Here is a 23,828-nt window from a genome sequence, read left to right as displayed (position 1 = left end):
AAAAAAGACAAGTCACTAGAACTTTCCATGCCTGTGAGCTGCAGACACAGGTTTTTGGCTTCTAGATAAATATCCTTGGTTTTCTGTTCAGAGGTTTTAGATTTTTATCACTTCAGAGACTGTAATTAAATCAGTATTTAAAAGCAGGCAACAGCTAGGAGACTTGATTTATTCTTGCAACAGAAATGCTGAAAAAATTTTTAAAAATAGTAGCTGTATTTTAAGGAAAAGAAAGAAATGTAGGTGGGCTAACACTGGTTTACAATGAAAGCAAAACCAAGCAGGCAATAAAGGTTTTTGGACTGGTAAGATCATGTGGAACTCACACAATAATAGCTCTTCATACTGCTGGAGTACTGCAGTGTCTGTGTGACCTTTCCAGTGTATCTTTGGTTTCTCTCTTCTGCTGGGGAAAGCTACCTGCCCTCCTGCCTTCTTCTCAGGGATTATCTCAAATTGTAGCAAGTTTGCAAGCACAGCTTGTATCATCACTGTGTGTTTGACAGTGAAATTATGTGTTTTGAACAGACTTTTTGGCTTGGATGCCATCTTACTAAATCAGCTAAACTCTTCTTGTGAGTGAAACAGCCTCAGCAGTTGAAAACCACTCACAGGGGACTAGTTTGAATAAAACCACCAGAGGATGTTTGTTTTTCTAGTCTTGAACTTGTTCTACATCAGAAGGAATTTAAATAATTCTGTCCTTCAGGCATTGAAGAGTGTTATATTTTGGGGCACCAACTATTAACATGACTAATGTCAGTTTTGCCTAACTAAAAGCCCTACTGTCCCTTTTAACTCTTCCGTCTTTCTTGCATTCATTCATTTCGCATTAGCACCTTTGAAAACGTGCCTATGAGGTGTTGTGCTACACCGGATTGTTTCCCCTGGAACTTTCAAAATAAGTGTTTTTATAACACATCGCCATAGCCAGTGAAACAAGATATTCTTTGTACTGCAGTTTCATGTGGGCAGTGGGTGGGCATCAAGGTCTTGTGTTCATGCCTCTGTTGCATTTTAAATGCCCTTGTGTGCCTTGAACCAAAACATTTGAGTTGTTCCATCTACAAAACCTGGTCTTTTTAACTCAGGCATTAGTGGCATTGGATTTTAGCTCTAGGGGTCAGTCACTGGCCCAATGTCTTCACTGGGATGTGGTTCCCTCACTGGCATCATGGAGACATGCAATGAAAGAGCTCTGAATGTCTGGGGGTGTCACTTTCTCACCTGTCTCTCTCTTTCCCTCTGTCCCTCTGTTAGGAGCTGTACTCTAAAGCTTCCCATGCTTTAACAGAGTTGGTGACAGAGCTGTTTCTTCAGACCCTGCCTGTTGTGACCGGCCTCTCTGTAAGAGAATGCGAGCTTCTGAAAGAGGAATGGCAGGAGAATTTGGTCCCTCAGCTGGAGAAATGGGAAACCCACCGCCAGAAACGCTGGAACCTTTTCCAGGAACAGCTATTGCAAGAAAAAAAAGTAAGACCCATATTATGTTCTGGGACCCAGGGTCTAGAAACAGGGATATGGAAAAAAGTTATCAAGATATTTATCTGTGGGGAGTATTTTGTGTATAAATATATAGCCCAGGTCCAGACTTGGGATGGACAGTTTGACCTCCAGTATGGAGTGAATGGTGGATCCACCGGCAGGCTGTGCTGCCATTCAGTGAGACCTGAACAGGCTGGAGAGTTGGGCAGAGAGGAACCTGATGAAGTTCAACAAGGGCAAGTGCAGGGTCCTGCACCTGGGGAGGAACAATCCCATGCACCAGTATAGGCTTGGGGCGGACCTGCTGGAGAGCAGCTCTGCGGAGAGGGACCTGGGTGTCCTGGTGGACGACAGGTTAACCATGAGCCAACAGTGTGCCCTGGCTGCCAAGAAGGCCAATGGCATTCTGGGGTGCATTAGGAGGATTGTGGCCAGTAGGTCGAGGGAGGTTCTCCTCCCCCTCTGCTCAGCCCTAGTGAGGCCCCTTCTGGAATACTGTGTCCAGGTATGGGCTCCCCACTTCAAGAAAGATGAGGAGCTACTGGAGAGAGTCCAGCGGAGGGCTACGAGGATGATGAAGGGACTGGAGCATCTCTCCTATGAGGAAAGGCTGAGGGAGCTGGGCTTGTTTAGCCTGAAGAAGAGAAGGCTGCGAGGGGACCTAATAAATGCTTGTAAATATCTGAAGGGTGGGTGTCAAGAGGATGGGGCCAGACTCTTTTCAGTAGTGCCCAGTGACAGGACAAGGGGCAACGGGCACAAACTGAAGCAGAGCAAGCTCCATCTGAACGTGAGGAAGAACTTCTTCCCTCTGAGGGTGACGGAGCACTGGAACAGGCTGCCCAGGGAGGTTGTGGAGTCTCCCTCTCCGGAGATACTCAAGACCCACCTGGACAAGGTCCTGTGCAGCCTCCTGTAGGTGACCCTGCTTCGGCAGGAGGGTTGGACTAGATGACCCACAGAAGTCCCTTCCAACCCCTAACATTCTGTGATTCTGTGATTCTGGTTCTGAATATACATGCTGTGCATGTAGACTTGCATAGAGGAGTCGGAGAGTAATTACTGAACATCTGTGCACAATGTTTGATGGCTTTGTCAGCACATAGACTTTTTTTTGGCAAGGCTGCTGTCTTGAGGTTCTCAACTCTTGAGCATCTATAGAAACAGTTCAAAAAAACCTTCATCTTATCTGTTTGGAGAGGGTACATATGAGTACAGTGTACAGGAAAGGAGGCCTTACAATGATAAATATTTCTTAATCATTTTTGTGTATTAACACTATAATAATTGGAAAATTATGATACACACTTTATGTAATACGTGTTCTTTACTCTGAGAAGGTGAAGAAACATCCAGCTTTACTGCTCGTTTTGTGCCCAGCACAGGGGGCATTGACACCAGAGGAGAAAAGCAACAACAGTAAATGCAAAGGCAGCTATCTTCAGCATTAGGCTGGAACTCGAATATACCTTCAATTTATTCATGCATTGCAATGTCTCTATTAACAACTGCTTGTCAAAAAGATGATGATGGTCAAAGAAAGACCATCTCTGTACAAAGGAGTGCCACTTGTTCCCAAATGTCAGGTGTGTGCTGCAATGTATAGAGTAATTGGAGCTTCTTAAATAAAAGGTTGGCAGGGTTCTTTAAGACTGGCAAAATCGTACTTTTCCCTAGCCTCGTTCTCCAAAGTCCCTGGACAATGCAGTACATGGTTAATAAGGTACTGAGTCACTAGTTATTACAGACTGCTACAAGGTGTTTTAACTTTTCCACCCACTCATATTTAGGGTTCTTCAGAAAACTCTGTGATTCAGGAAGCTGTGGCCTTCCTGCTAAATCTGGTAGAGTGGTTTGCTGACCAGTAGTTTTAGAACACCCTTGGGAATACAAAAGTAAAATTATTCATTTGGCATTCTTAGCTGTTTTTCTTCTCTATTTTCCTTAATCTGGAGTTATACAATATGCACCTCCCTGATCATTTTATATTTACTTTATTGTAACTCACCTGTTAACCATTTTGAAAAACAATTCTTCTAGCCTCTTCTCTTTCTGTGTCACAGGGATATCTAGCAAACGAAACTAAAATATGCTTGGGACTAACCAATGATGCCAATGAGTCTGTTCATGTGCTCTAAATTAAGGGCAGGCATTTGTGTTTTCTAGGACTGCTGACGAGCATCTAGTGTTTGAATTTGGCGTACCTATACCTTCAGTGATGAATGGAACGATGTCTGAACTCAACATTTTTTATTTTGCCCCTTTTTATCAAGGATTAGATTCAATCTCTGACTTGGCAAGCTTAAACCTCTAGGCTACTGTTCATTTTCACATTCACCAAGGGTTTACAAATTGCCTGTCCGTGTATGTTAATGACCTGAGCAGCCTGGTCTAGTAGGTGCACTACAAGCATGTCTCATAGCACATGGAGCCCAAAGCACTGTGGTGGTATCTGCTGTCATTAAAAACCACAGTCAGAGGAGTTTCTGGTGTGCAACGTTTGATTAAGTTTCAGAAGTCAGAGTGCCTGTTGGGGCACCTCTGCTCTGGTCCTGCCACTTGTCCTATCCCACCATCAGCCATTGTTCAGGGCCAGATAGGGTGTTGTTTAATGGCTAGGAGACTCTCCACAGAGGGGGAGATCTCAAGTCTGAAGTTTAGTTCCAAAAATGCTGTTTGTGCGTTCCTCTGTTACTATCCTTGGGCACAGTATTGAGTGGAGAAACCACACCCTGGGATTTTTTATCAGGGGATTAAAAGGATTCATTCATCTCTAGCACCCAGTTTCTGGATAATAGCTCTTTGGGCAGCACTGTTTGATAGTTTCATTGTATGTGAATTCTGATGTGCCAGTCATGCCCAAGCATAGGTCATTTAGATTAGAAAGTTGACTTTCCATCACTTCCAGTGTACCGTAGCATTCATAATACAAAGCAGATGGCTTCCTAGCTGAAAAAAAAAAAAAAGAAGAAAGGGTTTGCTGACATCATTAGCAGTAATTACTCAGCTGTGGAGGAATTCACATTGGTCTCTGGGTCACCAGCACTGCAGTTGGGCCTTATTCAAGATAAAAATTTCCCGAGCAGCAGACAGAGCTGTCCTAAGGATGAGTGACTCTGTGGGATAAATTCCTAGAAGAGACAAGGGTTTCTCCTAGTGGGAAAACGTGTGATTCTTCCGATATTCTTTGCGGGAGCTTAAGTAGCTTTTTTAACTTAATGCATGTGACTTTTTGGAAGTGGTTTGAGCTAAACTGGAAAAAAGTCTGCTATATCTCCAAAGAGAGCATTCGGGGAGATAGCTATTCCACCAAAGCTAGGCTGGCAGATTTTCCTGTATAGACGACTTTGAAAAACTTCATGCACCTTATTGTATCATGTTCAAATTCCAAGTACATTTCTTGGCCCTTTGCTAGTAAACGCAGCAGCATGCACATTTGAGCAATAAGGTGGCGCTTGCATCCTACAGAAAAGAGCGCTTGGTTTCCACCTTAAAAAAAGAAGAGAGATCAGATACTTGTGACAGGTGATCATGTCATTTAGAAGATTCCATAGATGTTACACTGCTGAATTTGACAGAAAATCTGTAAATCAGCATTGATATTGACAGGCCTTTTCATTTATCATGCATTTTCCAGCAGGAGATGTGTCTTTCATTTGCCTCTTGATAAATGTACTGTACTAAGAGTCACATAGTCACCTGCTTTACAGACTTGGGAAGTCTGACACCAGAAGGCTTTTCACCAAGGTATTTGTGCTTTTCAAGGTGGCTCAAAAAGATGTTTTTCCCATTTACTTGAACTGCATTTTTTTTAAGATTATCTTTCCTGGCATTTATACGTATCTGAAATATGATGTCCTTTGGGGGACCAGAATCTCTTTACAATTGAGAAGAAAAAATCAGTTTCATATGTAGCATTTGCCTTACACACTTGAGGATGTGAGTGAGGCAAATGAGAATAAATGGCTAATGAAAATAAATTTTGAGCATTTTCCCACGTAGCCACTACCTCATGATTTCTGTAGACAAGCTCTCCTGCCTGGGCAGTGGTTATGGAGCAGGCTGCTGCACTGGGTGGAGGTGCTTGCTTGGCATTCAGTGTGCATCACACCCCATCTACAGGCCCCTGGGGAGAAATTGCTTTCCTTCGATTTCCTGAGGATCTGTGCTAAAAATGTCAAACTGAGCTGCAGAAAAAGGAGTGAGCTTACTTGGGTCTAATTTGCTGTTGTATCTGGTGTCTAGCTCAAAATATTTTATGGATTTCATTAGCTACCAAAGGCATATTCCTCACCTGTATTGCCAGAGATTAATACTTGACTGTAGCAGTGCTCCAGAGGGTCATGTAATGGACTTCTTGCCAGGAAGCAAAACACTGAGAAGCTTACATAGAAAAAATGGGGTGAGGAGGTTTCTGTCCATTCCCACATCATTGCTTGACACCCAGAAAGCTGAACCAGCATCTGCTTATCTGTTTTGTCATGGTGTGCATTTTCCGCTTTCTCTTAATTTTGCACTCATTTTTTCATTGTGATTGGAATTACTCTTCTTTTCAAGGAGCCAGACGTTCCTCGGAGCTATAGTCCCCCATTTATGAGGCTTTTGTCACTGATGTTACTGGTAAAATGCAGGAATTGGAGAGCCCAAGCTCTCTGCCAGCTGCTGAGCCTGTGCAGCAGCATCAGTTTCTCTACTCTGTACTGACCTGTACAGAGGTACGGGGCGAGGTGGATGGGGGATGGGATGTATTTTCTGCTGTATTCTCAGCTTTCCTTTGGTCTCAGAAGGGTGAAGAGACCTTTAATAATTTTTGCATCTAGCTTACCGTAAGAGCACTTGCAATGGAAAAAGTGACTCATTCTTTTCCTTTCAAAGAAATGCTGTGTTCACCTCTACAGAACTAGGCTATTTCTTCATAAACAAAAGTGAACAACAACTGCAATTCCTGTTTTGTTATCATTCTGAGTGCCTGTTTGGATAGGGTATACCGATAGCAGCAGAGCTATTAAATTTTGGTTTCTTGGCTGCAATATTGTATAATTCACCATTCCAGTTGTAATTCAGAAGAAAACATCTCCCGTCTTCTGTATCTTGGTGACCTACATCATATTTAATCCGCATGCTGTTTGGCAGTACATGTGGAGAGAGCCCCTTCACAGCGAGCAGCTTCTCAGTGAATAACCGGGTCTCCAGAAATGATGGGAAGACACAGCTGAGCCACACGCAGGCTCTCCGTGAAAAGGAAAATACTTCTAGAAAGTAAAAGGTCATTTTCAGCCCTTCTTTAAACTGCTGAAAGAGACATTGAAATAGTGCGATGGGTCTGCGAGGTGTGTGCAGGGAGGTGTGAAACACTGGGAAGCCGTATCCACAGAGCTGCTAAAGGGAAATACTGGTACAGTAATTACTTCAAGCAGGTATTTGCTGTCTGTCATGATGATACCTGGAGACCTGGTAGACCTTAATTTGACACTCACAGCATGCCGTCAGAGAAGGCACTGTGCTCAGCTGTGGCCTGTGATTTTAAGAACCGCCTGGACTCGGAGGTCTGGCTGCACAGGTACGTGTCATGGCAATTTCTGAGAGCAGCCCGGTGGGCTCCCTGGCGCCGTACAGGCTTTGGGGCTGTGCTTCTCATGCTCAGCTGAACAATTTTCGTCTGTCAGCTGTTGTTGACTGCCTGCCCGTCCTTACCAGGCATCCTGCTCAGGAGTCTGTGTTTTGGTAAAGTTTTCTGCCTGGAGAGGGGTCAGTTATATGTGTTGATGTGTATACTGCGGAGAAGGCGCTATCCACAACAGAAATATATTTCTATTTTAAAGCCAAAGATGATGTGGTTTCTGATGTTCTGCACTTCCCAGTAGAGTTTGCTCTGTGCTCTCACAGATAAAGCTTCTTTCCTGCACAGATCACTGCTTCCCAATGAAAAGACTATTAAATCCGGTAGGAAGGCCCAGTACCACTCCTAATTCCCAACACTAACAATTGTGCAGTTACACATCTAATTCTTTGCTAGACATGCTGATCTAGTGAAACCTGGCTGTCTGCAATAATAGAAAATGTAGTCCCTCATGCTCTGAATGAGGCTAGAACATGAAGTGCAGCTGTCAGAGAGCCTGAGTATTGTATTTCATTTAGGGCTTTGCATACATCTGCAGGCAACCTGCGTTTATCCAGCTGCCAGTGTAGCCTAAAATATACTCCTCATCTCACAGTAACAGAGTTTGAGCCTTATAACCATTTCATATTATGGCTTATTATTCCTTAAATTCTGGCAATACACTACACAAAGTCTGAAGTCCGTATCTCCAGAAGTTTACAGTCTAATGGCAAATCCATCAAAACATTTAAAGATTAAATTCTTTGATCTAAATATCACCCTGAAGGAGCTGTAAACTTGCAGTCCATGAACCTAATCATGCAATCTCCATTGCTAACTATTAGCACTGTGTACTATACATCAAAGTGTAATGGAAGATGATATCTTTATTTCGTTCAGTGATAATAAAAGCTACCTTCTCTGCTAGTGAAAAAACAGCAAACAAAAAGCCCACTGCAACCTGCTGATAAGAGACGATGCAGTATTTTGTGCCATATTGTTCTTTTTCTCTTGCTCCTCTGGTACTGAAACCAGAAAATATGTAGGAGACAGAGCTCAGGGCTGATATAAAATAGTATATATTTTGTATATATATAAAATATATATATATGTGTATATACAAAGCCTCCCTTTCTTTTCAGTGAGCTTTAAGACTTTGATCATTGACAAAAAAAATATTCCTAAGTAGAATAATTTTAATTCAGCATGAGTTGTTTCTTCAAAGAGGAGGATGATTGGTTTTAGCACAATAACACCAAATAAACCACTGTTTCTTATTGTGGTGACTAGAATGACTGAAATCAGAGTATCTTAAGATTATAATTTTTTTCCCCTGCTTTTAGCTATGGATAAAGGAATATGCTCTGTCTGCTGTGATGCAAAAGCACCTGGCTGAGAAACAAGAGAAGATAATTCAAGGTGTCGTAAGCAGACTGGGATGCCTCAGTGATGAGTAAGCATGGTTTTATCAGTAAGCAGTGGGGTAAAACTGCACAGCTGTATGCACAGATAAAAACTTGTGTACATTACATTATGGAAGGCAGTGTTAAGGGATTGTGAGCATCTTCAGACAGAGAGGCAGTTACTCTAGTTTTTTATCTGAGTATCAAAAACAAATAAAAAAACCCCAGAGATACCGTGACTCCTGGTAAGTAGAAGAAAAAAGCATCTTCTGTGATTTGTCAGGTGGTGTGCTTTCTGTGTATCTACTCCTATAATCTTGAACCAGCCTCTCTGCACTCTGTATGTCGCATTGGAGTTGGATATTCTTCAAGATAAAATGTTCAGTCCAGCACCATTCAGCTCTACCTTTGCTTTCTGCAATTACAATAGCACTGACCATTAGCTTTGGATGATAATGTCTCCTCTCTTGCATTCTCTGTATGTATTCACCAAGGAAACTTTAAGTTTTGTCTAATCTTTGTACAGCTAAACATCTCTTCGATAGAGATACTTCTCAAATAATCAAGGTTCTATCTGCCTTGTTTTGGTTAAGATATCAAATCACTTCATTTACCGTGGTCTTCACATTACCAAAGATCAAAGCGTTTGAAGACTTTTCTATTTGGAATATTGGAATTATTGCCATTGCACTCCTTTATTTTGACTCTACTTTTCAGTTTAGCCTTACATTTTCACGTTCTCTGACTTCAAGGTTTCCTAACATTCAGCATCTAGAGAGATCAAGATGCTTTACACGTACACACAAGTTAGATACAGGCACAAACAATGTTATCCCAAATGTGCACACAGATCTCACTCACCTGGTCCAGAATCAACTTCAAAATTTGCTCTCCTTTTGAAAATTCGCCACAAACTTGCTTCGGCCATGTCTGCCCTGCCAGCTAACCCTAACCTCTTCAGTGTCTCTTCAGTGTGCCTCCTGGTTAATCGAAGGTATGCTGTCCTGCATTTTTGTGAAATAACTTTCTTCTAGTTCTGATTACATTCTCTTTTCATCTTATGTCAAGTCTCCTATGTAATTACAGGTGATTATTTATTTTTTTTTTTCCCTGGTTTTATATTAATTTAACTTCAGTGTGACAGAACTAGAAGTCTTATCACAGCAATGCCCATTCTTTACACTTGAGCAGCTTTCCAAGGCATGCTTTGTACGACAGGACATTCCAGAGTGACTAGTAACTCCTGTCGTCTTTGAGCAATGACTGTGCTGAACACAGGTGTGCCAAATCAGCAAGCAGCTTAGCTGATTGATTTCTGATGCTCCTTTTTTACAGGTCTGTTAAGTATATATTGCAAAAACAGCGACTTCTGCTGTGTTCAATACTCAGAAGGTTAACCATCCGAAGAGTTGGAATGGCAGCCTTGGCCCGCATGAGGCTGTCCAGAAAGAAGAGCTTGCTTCAGGAACTGAGCGTGCAACATACCCTGCAGAAGGGATCCTCCCCCTGCCAAGATGAGGACCAGTGGCAGTTACAGAAGGCAGTGGTAGGTGCAGTGTCCGGGTGGTTTTGCTCCAGAGGTCTCCTATGCTATGATGTCTGGTGATAGAAGTAGCCATAGAAGATCTCAAAAAATAAAAATGTTCAGATTCCAGACAGAAAAGAAAATATTCTCTGTCAAAAAAATACATCCACTGCTGGCATAGGAGGTCCCTTCCTGAATGTGCCTGTTTCAGTCTGGGCAGACATTTTAAATTGCCTAACACTTTATATCTACTGGCTACTAGCTATCTGTGATATGTGTTATAAAAAGCTTATTTAGCTATTTACTTTATATGAAAATACTAATGAAAGAAGGCATGCCAACAGTTACTGCTTCAGGGTAAGATAAACTCCTACTAATTCTGCTAGAGATCATAATATACACTTGAAAATTTCTTACTTGGGCATCAGAAGAAATTCTTTCCTTCACCAGACCTAGCAAGTTCTTCTATACTGTCATCATTTTTCATTCTTTTTTCTTTCTCCTCTGTCCATGAGATGCTCAGCATCCATTGCCCTGACATCCTTCCAAATAATCTGGCTCCTGTTGGTCAACGAGATGGGAGAAAGTTTAAGGGATTTTTAGACTGCGTATTCCCACAGGTCACTTCGAGATCTGTTTGTGACTGGTTTTTAGGGTTAATCCATTAAGTGTTGTTGGTTACTTACTTACCTGTCTTGGACATTTACCTAGAACATCACTGAATTTCAGTTTTCAACCTCAGAGGACCGTCCAAGCAGGTATCAGTGATAGCCCCTGCCCAACCCACGGTTGCTGCATATGTGAGTTGAATCCATTCAGCACTTATTAGCGGAGAGATAATATTGTGCATCCCTGTAATTCCAATTTGCATAATACAAACCCTCATTCTCCACTTGGAAGAGGAGTGAGGAAATTCTGTCTCCTGCCATAGTAGTAGGCAGGAGAAGTAGTTCCTTTTAAGTGTGAAAATCTCATTAACCTTCAGAAGAAATAAAATTTAATAAAATACAAATGCATATGACTGCATTCCTCTTGTTGTGTGTTTTCCACTACATCTCTCACTTAGCTCCCACAGGGTCATTAATTGATGCTATCACTGGTTCCATAGGAAAAATGAAATGCCCCCAGGTATTCCGGTTCCTCTGGCCTCTCTCCATTACAGCCTCTTTCCAAGGCCAGCTAAAAACCATCTCACAAGGAAGTGCCCAAAAATACATGCGTAAGATCCTTGCTGCCAAAGAAGTAGGACCTCGGTGTGGAGTTGTGAAAAGTCAGAGAAAAAGAGATGTTCTGAACAACCTCCAAAATGAGAACCAATGTGTAAGGAGTTAGGAGAAGGTTAATTTGCAGACACTCAACCAGAGTTTTAGACATACCCTGTTGTTTAAACTAAACTTAAGTTGAGCTTGTGCCAATTTTAGACTGGTAGACAGTGTCACGTCTATCTGTTGATTTCATGTAAAATGTAAAACAAACTAAAGAATCCTAGCTTGGATGTGATAACATGATATTTGGTCTCTTGAAAAAAAAGAGAAATGGTTTAATGACATTCTTACTGTTTAAAAAAAACATCAGAAATGTACGTCTAAGCTATAAATAAAGACATGTCAGAATAACCCAGCATTAATAGAGACATCATTGTTTTCCACAGATGAATGTGTGCAGAGCAGGTTCTTTTTTTACTCGCAGTTCTTATTTCCCAGAGGGCATCAGATCGGTACTATCAAATCCCACAGAATAGTTTAATGTTGTTTAGCCTTTAATGAGAATATTAATATTAGGAACATCAGCAACTCACTGAAGAAGGCAATCTATGGAAGACTAATACATGTAAGGAGGACAGAACAGGTTGTGCTGGTGAGCGTATACTATTGTGTGCTAAAGAGAGTTTGGAGGGAAACTGGATTTAAAAAGAAGCATAGAAAATGGTGGCAAGGATGGTCCAAAGACCTCAAGAGACTAGAATTCTTCAGCCTAAAAAAGAAGTGTTTTCTGGAATATCATAGCTTTTAAAACTGGCATAAAATATGTGAATAGGGAACAGTTTTTCACTTGTTTCTAATAAAAGAAGAGAGCACTGAGCAAAGCTATTAGATGGCAGGTTCAAAATTAACAAATTTGTGGATAAGCTTTAGAACTCACCACCACAGGATGTAGTAGATGCCAAGAGTGCAGATAGTTTCCAAGTGCTATTAAATACATTCATGACCTCTCCCAAGGGCTATAAGTACCAATATACCATTTTTTTCTCACATAGACCCCACAAACTCTATGAGTATTCCAGATGCATAGATACACTTGCGTTGTTCATGTGCAGTTTATCAAGGCATAAACGATTTTACCTTACTAGACTCAGGATATTTGACCTAGATTGTTTGTATTTTTAATAGAAATAAGGCCAAATTCAACAGTACAGAATACAAAGGTAGGAATGCATCACTTGGAAATGACAGTATGCAGCTACTATTGTACGTATCATGACACAGGCAATCGTTTTGTTGCAATGACAAATGTGTTAAATGACTGTACCTAAACTTCCGCTGGAAATTAGATTATTCTAAATATTAAAACAGTAACATTCTAGATGGGTGTAGGGCTTTGTTTTAAAGTGATGCTTACTAAGTTTGTCAGCGTATTCAAATGGCAGTGCTATGTTTTTGTCTGATTACAGGAGTCACACATTCTGGAGGAGGAGGAGAAGCTCGAGGAAGAAACACAGCAAACCCATTTAGAATTTCATCAGCAGCTAGTCACAGAAATTCAAGAAGCTCTTCAGTTTCTCCAGCAGCACATGGAGCAGGTGATTGGGCAGACACTGCTGCAGCATGCCCGATGGGAAGCTGGAAAAAAGAGTTCAGACGATGGACAGGACTTCAAGGTATGGAAATATTCGATAGCAGTTTTCCAAACAAAATGAGTGCTAGTTTACTAAAAAGGAAGGCAACTTCATTTACCTATGCCTAGAAGTATCAGCAGGAAACATTACAACCTGTGTTAAAACCGAAGATACCTTGCAAACTGTTTACAAACTAACAGTTATGTAGAAGTACAGTATTTTCTCGAGACTTGCTATAGTAGCCAAACCAGGTTTTATTAAAAACCCAGAACATAAAAAAAATTTGAGAAAGTTCTTGATGACAGAGAAGAACAAATATTAGGAAGAAATGGAGATGGTTATGTGTTGATGAGGGTTTTATGGTTAATTAATCGTATTTGTGTGTTGACAGCTTAAGATTAATTCACAGATAAATAACCAAGTAAAAATAAAACCTGCTTCATAGGTTAATGAAGTTGTTCCAAAGTAAATATTTGGATTTTCTGTCTAATGGAAAGTTATAGTAGAGCTACACATATATTAATTTGCTTTGCTGGCAGTCAGGTTGACAGGTAAAATGGACTATAGAGATTGAACAAATAGGAGAATGGCCCCTTCCCAAGTGGAGGTGAGGCACATTAGAAGAATTTTACTGTAATTTTTCATATTGAAATGTTCCATGGATGAACAGAAATACCTGTTTTCCAGTGTCTCAGTCTGCCACATTTTTAAACCACAAAATTCGCAATTTTGTGTGCACATACAGAATTAGATTGGGTCGTCAGTTTTAGGCAGATCAAAACACTTCAGTTTTTGACTTAGAAAACGAGTTGTGACTTGTACTGTGTAATACAGGAGAGACTGGTGGAAGCCGCAGTAGAAAGTGTGTATGGGACCAGCAACAATATCAACAGACTGGTGCAAAACTACTGTCAGCAATTAGGAAACATCATAGATGGCTACGAAGGAAAAAAACTTCAACAGTTGAAATCTTTACAAGGTATGTATGATATTGACAACTATAAGTAATTCTGTTTTTTTAACAGATAAATTATTTTTATTATCACTGTGAAAATTGCTTTTAAAGATAATAGAAATCTGTTATTTGCAGCAAGTAACAAAGAAAATGGATGTGTAGGTCCATTTCCGTCTTTGAAGGAGAAGTGTTAGAACTGTTATTTTTGATAATTACTTGAATAACAGTCATAGATGCAGGACCATGTTACTCGAAGTTTGGTACAGACACACACAGAACGATGACCCGGTGTCAGAGATTGTAGTTTAATCATGAACTCTGGTTCACCAAGCAAAGATCAGAGATACCACCACAGTCACCACCACCAGCAGTTGATTTTCTGATGCTCTAAACCTCAACACAAGGCAGAACAATTTAGGAAGCAAAGAATTGTACAAATATTGGGTTGTCCAGCCAATGTCTACCATAAACAGCGTTCAACTTTGCATATGAATATATGCAAATAAAATGAATCAAAGAATTCATAGGGGGAGAGAGAGGGTATATGACAGGCACCGGCAAGCTGAATCTTCTCCCTAGAAGGGAGGAGATCTGGGTTTACAATCCATGCTCCGTGTTAAAAAACATAAACATCATTGGCAGACAGTCTGCTTCCTCTGAGGTGACTGCCCTCAGCTTAGAGAGGAGTTGATTCTTACATCCATTCATTTTTTTGGCTCAGTGAATTGTTGTTGTCTTTGAAGTTGAGGAAATGCATGAGAGGAGACACCAAAAAGCAAAGCATGCCCATCCTGGAATGCTCTGTGAGCTACTGCATTATTTCTTAGCTGTCAACCACAACCTCTCACAGGCTGTGAAACTGCTGAAGATGTTTATGAACTGCTGGAGCTCACATAAATACAGGCAGTTTCTCCTGGCATTTTTTTTAGTTGCTCAGTTCCTTCAGGACAGGAGAACAAAAGCAAGCTCTGATTATTGATTTCCTTTTTAAACACTTTCTGCACCCCTGGATGAAGGGCTGTTGGTGTTAAATGAAGTTAGCAAGTTAGCGAAATGGCAATAGCATCACAGGCTAAGTATTTGAGACACATGGAGTGGATTTTTTTCTAAAAATAGAGTTAGCAATTTTAAATAGAAAAGATTCTTTAACCATAGAGGAAAGTTTTTGAAGAGGAACAGGCATATCCACTCAAGACTGAGATCCAGAAATGAGCTGGTAGGAGCGATTAGTGAGCCCCAGTATAGGCAGATATGCTCACTAGTTGCGAGACAGAACCAATCTGTTCTGCACTGCCCTGTTGTGCACCTTGAAGACTTTAGTATAGGAAGCTGAAGTGCTAGGGTAAGGCAAAATCTGTGCAGGGATTTTTGTCAATCTGTAATTTAGACATTGGCAGCTAGCAAGGCGGTCGGTTACTGAAGTTCTCACAAAGTCCCTCTAAAGACCTCTTTGGCCCTGATTCAGCCAACTACAGTGTCTTAAATCACACAGAATCACACAGAATGTTTGGGGTTGGAAGGGACCTCTGTGGGTCATCTAGTCCAACCCCCCTGCCGAAGCAGAGTCATCTACAGCAGGCTGCACAGGACCTTGTCCAGGCGGGTCTTGAATATCTCCAGAGAAGGAGACTCCACAACCTCCCTGGGCAGCCTGTTCCAGTGCTCCGTCACCGTCAAAGTGAAGAAGTTCTTCCTCGTGTTCAGGTGGAAAAAATCCCTTTGATTTGACTTCCATGAAGCAGGAATTAAAACTGCAGCCTGTTCCAGAAGGCTTCTCTGATCTACGCTGAGATGGTTGTCATTACACACATGAATGTTCTGCGTCATCAGTGCTTTGATACTACTCTCAACTGGTCTCCCAGTTAGGTTGTGAGACCTTGAATGCCAGTCACTAGAACCACAGTCAGCCTTCTGGTGATTGCTCGTTTAGATTATTTTTTCTCCTAGAGTGTGTGTGGACATATTACTGTTTTGGTGTAGTGGTGTTCCATGAACTACAAGGAAGAAAATTACATGTGTAAGCAGAGCACATTTTCTTTTCAACTGAAGAAAAAGAAAATCTTTCTGCTGCAATGTAAGCCTGTGGGCATGAGGGAGGATGGGATTATTTATGTTGGTAATAAAAGCAGGAGTGTTTTAGATTTGGGTGGCCAGAGAGAACCCCAGCTGAAATTCACAAATCAAATGAACTGCTACAGTGAAAAAATACTGCAATCCTACATGTGTGCGCTGCAGCCCGGCTGGGATTTTTGGTATAAACAGATAACTACTTCAGCTTTGTTGGTGCTTTTTGCATTAGGAGTGAGCACTGCCATCTAATAAGGGACTGGTGCTTTAGTACACATAAGTTCTTTTTTAACCTAAGTCCAAATTTGTGGTGCAGAATCCCACTCCTTTCTCATTTCTGCTTCTGTATTGGCCCCAGAAGCACTTAAATTTCTTTTTGTGATTCTTAGCAGCCTGAAGCTCTGCTTCGGGGCGCAGCCAGGACACCATAAGCCCTGCTAGCCAGCCAGCTGCTCTCCATCCAAGCTCAGCCAGGAGGCAGAACATTCATGTTTCTTCCTTTTCAGAAGGGGCTGACCTGTTAGGTGATCTCCAAGCACAATTACCACACTGAGAGTGGGATCCTGCTCACCAAATACTCTCATAACTTTTCTCTCTAAAACGCAGGATGGGAAAAACAGTGTTGACAATAGAACCACCTACTATGTGATAGCCCTGGGGTTGGAAAGGCCGCATAGGAAATTTCTTATGTATTTCATTCAGTGATAGCTAAATGGGAGTAAGGACCGTAATGCCGGGCTTCTCGCTCCCAGTGACTGTGCGTAATGTGGGGATAGAGGATTTTGCTCCTTTGGGCATCCCTTGGCCTAGTAAATCTGAATTTACGGTCTGTCAGGCACAGCCACAGGAAAAAAGGCGGAGAGTAGCTCCCGCTGCCCAGCCAGCCCAGTCCAGCCTGGAGTACAGCCAGTAACTGCTCCCTCATGTGCCGTTGGCAGGAGAGGTGTCTGTCAGCTTCTCTGAGCATTCAGAAAAAGTTGGATGCTCCCCAGATGAATGTTACATACCCTAATCTGTTACGTACCCATCCATCTTCCTTTTTCTGTGTTATATTTAAAAGCAGTGGTGCAAGGAAACCAGTCCTGTCAGTCAGACATGCCCCAAGCCTTGCTGCCAGGCAGGACTTCAGGGGCAAGAGTCAGGAGCCCAGTCAGCAGATAAACGCCAAGTTACTTGCAGAATGTGAGCATACACAAAAGTACCCAGAATACTTCACCGTCAGACGAGGGGACATATAGTGAAGTTAGGTATTCCCAGGACTAAGTGGTCTCTGAGCGGAGGTTTTCTTTGTATTGCATTTTTCATTTAGGTATGACAGTTCTTGCTTAAGGCATCAAGGTCTATTCATAAAATTTCTGCTTTGAATTCCATGTTAATCAGTTTGCTTAGTGGAAGGAGTAGGTAAGAATAGGAATTCAACGACGTTACCATCTCAGCTAAATGATGCACAAACTATTGACTGTGCAACAGATCACAGTGGCAGAGCGTGTAAGAAGTACTTGATACCCCTAAGAAGCAGTAACTTTGGAAAGTCTGCCTAGAACGGGGATTAATTTGTGCTGATGCAAAACATAAATTGTAAGGTTGCCACAACTCAGAGTTTGTCATTTTGAGCAGAAGATTTTACAAAAACATTATTTCAGCAGAAAGAAGTGACAGGAACAGACTTAGGAAGAAACAAGAGAATGAACTGTCATTGGTAGAAAAACAGACCGAAGGTCTCCTGAGCGTATCATCCGCAGTCCATCAAAGGTAAGAGCAGGCAGCAGCACTGCTGACTCTAAGGGTTGTGAGCATTTGCAGATCTATATAAATGTCTAGCTAAATAAATGTCTGAGTTTTGCATTTTATATTTGTCTTTGATGGAAAAGAAATATCTGTTGCCAAATTACGTCTGCCTTTTTATTTCAGAGAATTACTTTCTTATTACATGAATTTTTTTATGCTTTTGAGACTGAAGAACTATGCATTGTTTGTTTGAAAAGAGACAGTGAAAAACAATGCCAAAACATATGCCAAATTTTAAAAGAAATTTAACATAAATGTAGATGTCAACCAATGCTGTCTTAATTCATTACATTCCATCTTCTCTGCTTTGAACATCAGAAGTGTTTGCAAGTTTGCTGTTGAGTAAACATATGCCGTAATGAAAAGAAAATGTTTGAAGCATAAATAATACTCAAAATGGCAAGAAGATTTCAGTGAATGCCTTGGACAATCAAGATTACTTGCACTAAATTTAGAGTAGAACCCCTCAAATGTTAATTAAATAAAAATCCTGTTTAATTCATTACTGATTTTATGAAACCTGGAGTCCACACAAAAAGCACTGCAATTCGAGAGGAATAAGTTGTCATAAGAAGCTGTATGACTTGGCATGCACATGATACATTTTTGTAATCATTTTATTTCTCGGTTTATTATCCAGAACAACACAGCTTCTGCAATTTTGACATTTTAAAGAGGTTAATTCTTTTTTAAAACATTCTGTTACTTATAAATTGAAAAAAATAATTTCCCACTTTCTGTTTTTCATCCTTTTTTGAATTAGTGTAGAATTGGCTTCACATAATAGAAGGCTTCATAAAAGATCTGTTAGTTATTCATTGTCAAGTTCATCATTCATTCTGACATATGCATTCACTTATAGCTGTTGTCTCAGTTTTTCCTCCCATAATCTATTCTAGCATCTTCAAACAAAATGCAACCCAAGTGGCCTTCATATGAGCAGAAATATGGTATTGAAGAATGTAACTATTCAGTATCTAAGCTGGTCTCATAACCATTAGTAACAAAACCTATTTTCCTATTGTCATTATGATTTCTTTTATGGTCAGATCCTAGTCCTGTGTAAATGAATGATAAAATTTCCATTAATTTGTCTAACTCCTATTAAACTCAACTGAGATTGGTTTATTTCCTTTTGCCCTTGGTGCAAGGTTATGAGTGTGCATTCAAAAAGCAAATTTTGGAAGTCAGCCTTCTATAAGCATTGACCATTACAATAGCAACTTCATTATGTGTAGATGTCAGAAACAATTTGTGTTATCTCCTTCCCTGAGGAATGTGATGGGTGATTGACAGCATGGCTGCAAAGTAGATCAGGCAAGAGAACAACAGAAATACAGATTCAGCAAAGTTGCAGCCATTCAGCTTCTACTGTGCCATTAATCTTTAACCAGCAAAATAAAACAAGCAAAGAATATGGTTCTTAATGCTCCCAATTGCTAAGTTTTGAATTACCATGTTTCTGCCTCAGTCTCGATCTGGTGCTGAAGAGCCCTGAATGAAATGCCTAATCCTTAATCCCGTATCCTCACACCCAGTCTTCTAACAGCTTGTCTCTTTGGCAAGCAGACAGTAAAGCTGACGTTGGAAACGTAAAATGGTTTTGAAAGCAGACTCCAACATTAGAGCTGAACTCTAGCCCCCAAAGTCCAGGCATGAGCAACCCAAACTCCTGCTGCAATTCCTACCTCCAAAAGGAGCTTGTATCCCGTAGAGAGCCAAGGCAGGTTGTTAAAATACGTAAATCTCTCTAAAAATCTAGCACAAAATGTTTTGTCCCAGCAGAAGCTGGATGGGCTGATATTGTTAATGAGCCTTTCTCTCTATGAAATCTTCTAAATACACTTTGCCAGGATTGTATTCCTCCCTTGAGCTGAACAACGTCGGTACTTTCAAATTTCTCTTGACCAGGATGGTGCTGCAGCAAAAGAAGATTTTGGCTCAGTTTGAACTGCAGCAGCAAATTCGTCTGGAGTCTCTGAAACAGAAGCTGCTGGGATTGCATCACCTAGAAACTGAGTTGGAGAATCAGCTAAAGGTAAATCAGGGTAAAATGACTCACAGATCTGAAGCGGTCCATGGCAAAACATTGGACAGGTCGTAAGGGTCTCTGCTGTCCTAGTTGAAATCAATGCTAAGATTCACCACTGTCTTGTAGGAAACTCTTCCCTGATGCTAGCCATATTGTTTCCTGTGTTTCTGCAATGACGTACGCCTTTTTTGTTACGCCACATGTAGAATAACGTAACCCAGAATCAAGCTGTGTTGTGTTAACTGACTTCTGGTTTGTCCTTGTGGGCAGGAAGCAGAGCAGGACTTTGTGAAGGAGGTGGCTGCACTGGCCCGAGTTCCACTAGCTATGAAGAAGAAGCCTTCCAAAAGCAGCAAGCCAGCAGGTTGGTACAATCCTGAATTGTTTAAAGAAACTCACATCATTTCACGTATCGAGGCATATTTTGCAGTGTAACACAATGCAATTTCAGGAGAGATTTTTTGTCAGTGCCATTTCACCCAGCTCGCCAGCCACAAATAAGTGTCACCGTGCCTCACCCCGGAGCAGTCCTTTAGCCAATAGATCGCATCGTGTCCACTGAGGTCAGGCTTTGTCTTGCTCAAACCAAAATTATTTTTCATGTCTTTATCACGTTCTTCAGAAATGACTCTGTTCACCTCCATCACTAAGTCTTTGGGAGGACAGCACAGCTGAGTCACCCAGCTTTCATTCTCCTGGTAGAGTGGAAGAATCACCTTCCCACACATATGCTCAACAGTAAAATCTTACTGGATCAGGAAACTTCAAATATTTATATGAATGTACTACTGCAGTTTTAACAAATCAGACTAACTCATTATTGAAAAGATACTTAGGGACAAATTGTCAGAACAGCAGTTGTGTTTCCTGATCCACATTTGGGATGAAGCGTGCAAATTCTCATCCTTTGAGCCATGCAGTCCTTCTGTCAATATCAGAGTTAAACATTTGGCATTACGTTGGAAAGATGCCGAAGGTGAGACGGGTGCCTGAAAGGGAAAAGCAGCTCACTCACCTGGACAATTTTGAAGTCTCTCTCCCCAGTCATTGTTCCTCAAGTGTGTTTGCCCTGGGTAGGCACCGGGACCCCAGGGACACATGTGGAGGTTTAGCTCAGGGCCGTAAAAACAGTGACTTTTTAACATCAGATTCAAATCACATAAAGTTGTGAATTGAATTTTCTTCTGTTTGCTAGTAGTAAAAAGCCAGTTTCAATTATCTGCTAAGCAAATATATGATAGGGCTTTCAAGTGTTGCGCTTCATGGAAACTTACTTCAGTGTTCAGCAAGTGTGAAAGATCGAGGTCTGCTCTGTGAGAACTAACCGATAGTACAAAAAAAAAATTCTAGACTAATGTAAAGTGGTTTCCTTGGAATAATAACTTGTATGTATGAAGTGTTAGAGTGTATTTTTTTACTTTAGGTTAATCAAAACAAAACAAGCTCCACTATATATGATTCTCTGTTTTTTTAAATCCACATGCATTTGGCAATTCAGGGGAAAAAACAAACTCAAAAAGAAGGATCTTTCAGTCACCAGAATCAGCAGGCAAAGATGATTCTCATGAAAATGTTCAAGAGCCCCCTGGACTGACTTCTGGCTTATGCAGGTACAGTAGAGGCTACAAAAATGGTATGTGAAAAACTATTTATAAAAAGCAGTACAAAATCTACTTCATAAGCAGGTGTGTCAATCAAACCCAAAATATAATGCCTACACTAGCTGAGGTTCTTCGTTAATAATTACTTCTCATATGTGCTTGACCTTTTTTCCTCCCATACTCTTTTTTTTAATTTTAGGAAAATCATCTGAGTTTGCTTCTCTGTGCTACTATGTATTTTATAAATAGCTTTGATCTTAGGTAAAGAAAGGAGAAATTTTGTTTCCAAATTTCCTTTCATTAGTTTTTTTAAAACCGGAGTCACAGACAGCATAAATCACCAGAGACAAGTGAATCCAATGGAACAAGGCTGACATGTAGCAACCAAAATATGGTCTGTGGTATTTAGGCTTTCAACTTCCACCTTTATTTCAGGAACAAAAGCAAGCGCCAGTCTTTGGCTGACGAGGGTAGCAGCTCTAACAATGATTTTCTTGATAGATGTTTCAGTTGGCTTGTGCTGGGGTGCTAACTAGAGGAGAAGAAATGGCTACAAACCTGAAAGATGCCAGCTGATTACTACGGGCAGATCAAACCAGCCAGCTGGACACTGGGGCTTGATATATTGAGCAGAGAAAATCCTGTTGACAGGCAAAGCAAACAGTTGGTTCTCAGGAGCCACAGGCCTTTGGGGAAAAGTATTTATCCCCTGAGTGACCTCAGCCCGGGACTGACTTCAGGAGATGGCTCCTTTCCCTGATGGCATCAACGCTTTTCACACTCCTTTCCCACAGCCAACAAGGTATACATGTGCAGGGAGCAGGGACCCAACAAAGGAGCATTTATGCAACTTTGTTCTGGTAGCCTCAACAGAGGCAGCTGAAACCAGCAAGTGCTGAAGTTACAATTATGTAGCAAGTGCCTGTCTTCTCTTACCAAAATTAATTTAGTTTGAGAGAGAACTGTAGCATTTTAAAAATACTGACTACAGTTTTGTTTTATGTTTCTCGTTTATTTCTTTCAGAGAGAGGTTACGGAGTCCACATGAAGGGGAGGTTGAACCAAGGAAAAACTCAAAGATGCTAAAAAAGAGAGACAACAGGTAGTAAAAGCATTTACATGAGCTGTCTGAACACAGAGTACCAAAACATTCTTGTGGGGAATCTCAGCAGCTGTAAATACTGAGCTGCTTTACTGAGGAACAGCGAAGAACATCATTAATAATCGAGAAATCTTCATTAGCTACAGACCAAGAATCAATCCCGACTTCCTTTAGCTGTTAATAAAACATTCCCACTTGGTTTTGGTGAAGGGGAACAAGGAAGTCTTTAATATAAACTCTTCCAGATCACTTGGGGAATATGGGGGGGGGGGGTGGTTTTAGATTAGGAATATGCCTGCGGAAAGCACACTTGTAGGAGAACAGATCCAGACTAGGCTGGTTGCCCAGGTCGGTGAATCCCAGTAAGGTTTCATTACAGTAGTGATGTGCCATTTGCTTTTGAGCTCTAAATGTCATAGATCGGGTCTTAATATTTTGTGATTGCTGCTTTGGACTAACAAAAATAGATAGAAATGTAAAGAATATGTAAACTGACTTCGGATGGTATTGGTACATCAAAAGATTACATTTGGTCTCTCTTTCATTATATTTTAGTGCTTATGTATGCTTTTTTACATTTGTACAAAAATTTTTATAAATGTATTTCTCAGCATTTGTCTCAGATTTCAAATTATTATTGTTAGGAAGAATGAGACAAAAATGGTTCACTGTTTCATTTTTATACTTCAGTTTCTAGTCGTCTTCCTTAAGTACGCTCTTTTGTTTCCAACATACTTTGTTATGCTCATGACGTTTCCTATGGGAATTCTTCTTGTTATGCAGAGCAGCTAGTTCTTACTGGCTGTTAGAGCACCTGTATTGTGTAATAAATTGCCCCACTTAAGCAGTCTTACACCTTTCGCGAAATGAAAATTTTCTGCCTTTTTAAAATGAGCACATATTTTGCTAACGAGAAGGCCGTCCTTTGGCGCATGGTGGAAAATCCTACATCAGTTGTGCAGTTTACCTCTGACAGAAGTGCCACTGCATGAGTCACTTTACCAGGCATATTACACACAATTGTTAAATGGTTGATGTTCACCTGGATCCCTGTAAAAAAAGTTCTTTTTCTAAATTGTACCACTTCAAGCATTTGATTCTGTATTTCAGTACTTGGGCTCTTCAGTCTCTCCACCTTCCTGATGTGGACATTTTAGATGCTGCTTGCTGTGCTTTTTTTTAAACGGATGCAGCCTGTTTACTTCTGTTTGAACACCTTAATGCTGCACTGCACTCTCGGCAGGTGGCGAGGAGGAAACTTATGATATTAGAGTTGATGAATTTTTAAACCATACAGCGCAGCGGCGGCTCGCCTCGCAGTTAGGATGCAGCATCGTCACCCGAGCGGGGCCTCTGATTACCCGAGCGGGGTCTCTAATCACCCAGCCCGGGTCTCTGATCAGGGGCGCGGGGTCTGTGCTCACCCGAGCGGGCT

At 41.0% G+C, this 23,828-nt stretch overlaps 1 protein-coding gene across 5 annotated transcripts in view; it reads left to right on the top strand.

The window, feature by feature from the left end:
• EVC (EvC ciliary complex subunit 1) overlaps positions 1 to 23,233 on the top strand; it is a 58,126-nt gene extending 34,893 nt beyond the window's left edge. For 3 of the 5 annotated variants that reach the window (XM_075420520.1, XM_075420518.1, XM_075420516.1), the window contains 10 exons: positions 1,261 to 1,473; positions 8,428 to 8,537; positions 9,823 to 10,033; positions 12,684 to 12,890; positions 13,683 to 13,827; positions 17,514 to 17,622; positions 19,570 to 19,696; positions 19,961 to 20,054; positions 21,189 to 21,300; positions 22,316 to 23,233. In XM_075420520.1, the coding sequence (XP_075276635.1) occupies positions 1,261 to 1,473; positions 8,428 to 8,537; positions 9,823 to 10,033; positions 12,684 to 12,890; positions 13,683 to 13,827; positions 17,514 to 17,622; positions 19,570 to 19,696; positions 19,961 to 20,054; positions 21,189 to 21,300; positions 22,316 to 22,397 (1,410 nt within the window). In that variant the 3' untranslated portion in view covers positions 22,398 to 23,233. The remainder of the gene's footprint in view (positions 1 to 1,260; positions 1,474 to 8,427; positions 8,538 to 9,822; positions 10,034 to 12,683; positions 12,891 to 13,682; positions 13,828 to 17,513; positions 17,623 to 19,569; positions 19,697 to 19,960; positions 20,055 to 21,188; positions 21,301 to 22,315) is intronic. The other 2 variants (XM_075420517.1, XM_075420519.1) reach the window with 2 other exon arrangements.
• The last annotated feature ends 595 nt before the right edge of the window (positions 23,234 to 23,828 follow it).

This window comes from Opisthocomus hoazin, chromosome 5, assembly GCF_030867145.1.
Source record: "Opisthocomus hoazin isolate bOpiHoa1 chromosome 5, bOpiHoa1.hap1, whole genome shotgun sequence".
Taxonomy (NCBI): domain Eukaryota; kingdom Metazoa; phylum Chordata; class Aves; order Opisthocomiformes; family Opisthocomidae; genus Opisthocomus; species Opisthocomus hoazin.
Note: the sequence above shows the minus strand (reverse complement) of the source record. Positions and strands in the feature narration are given on the sequence as shown.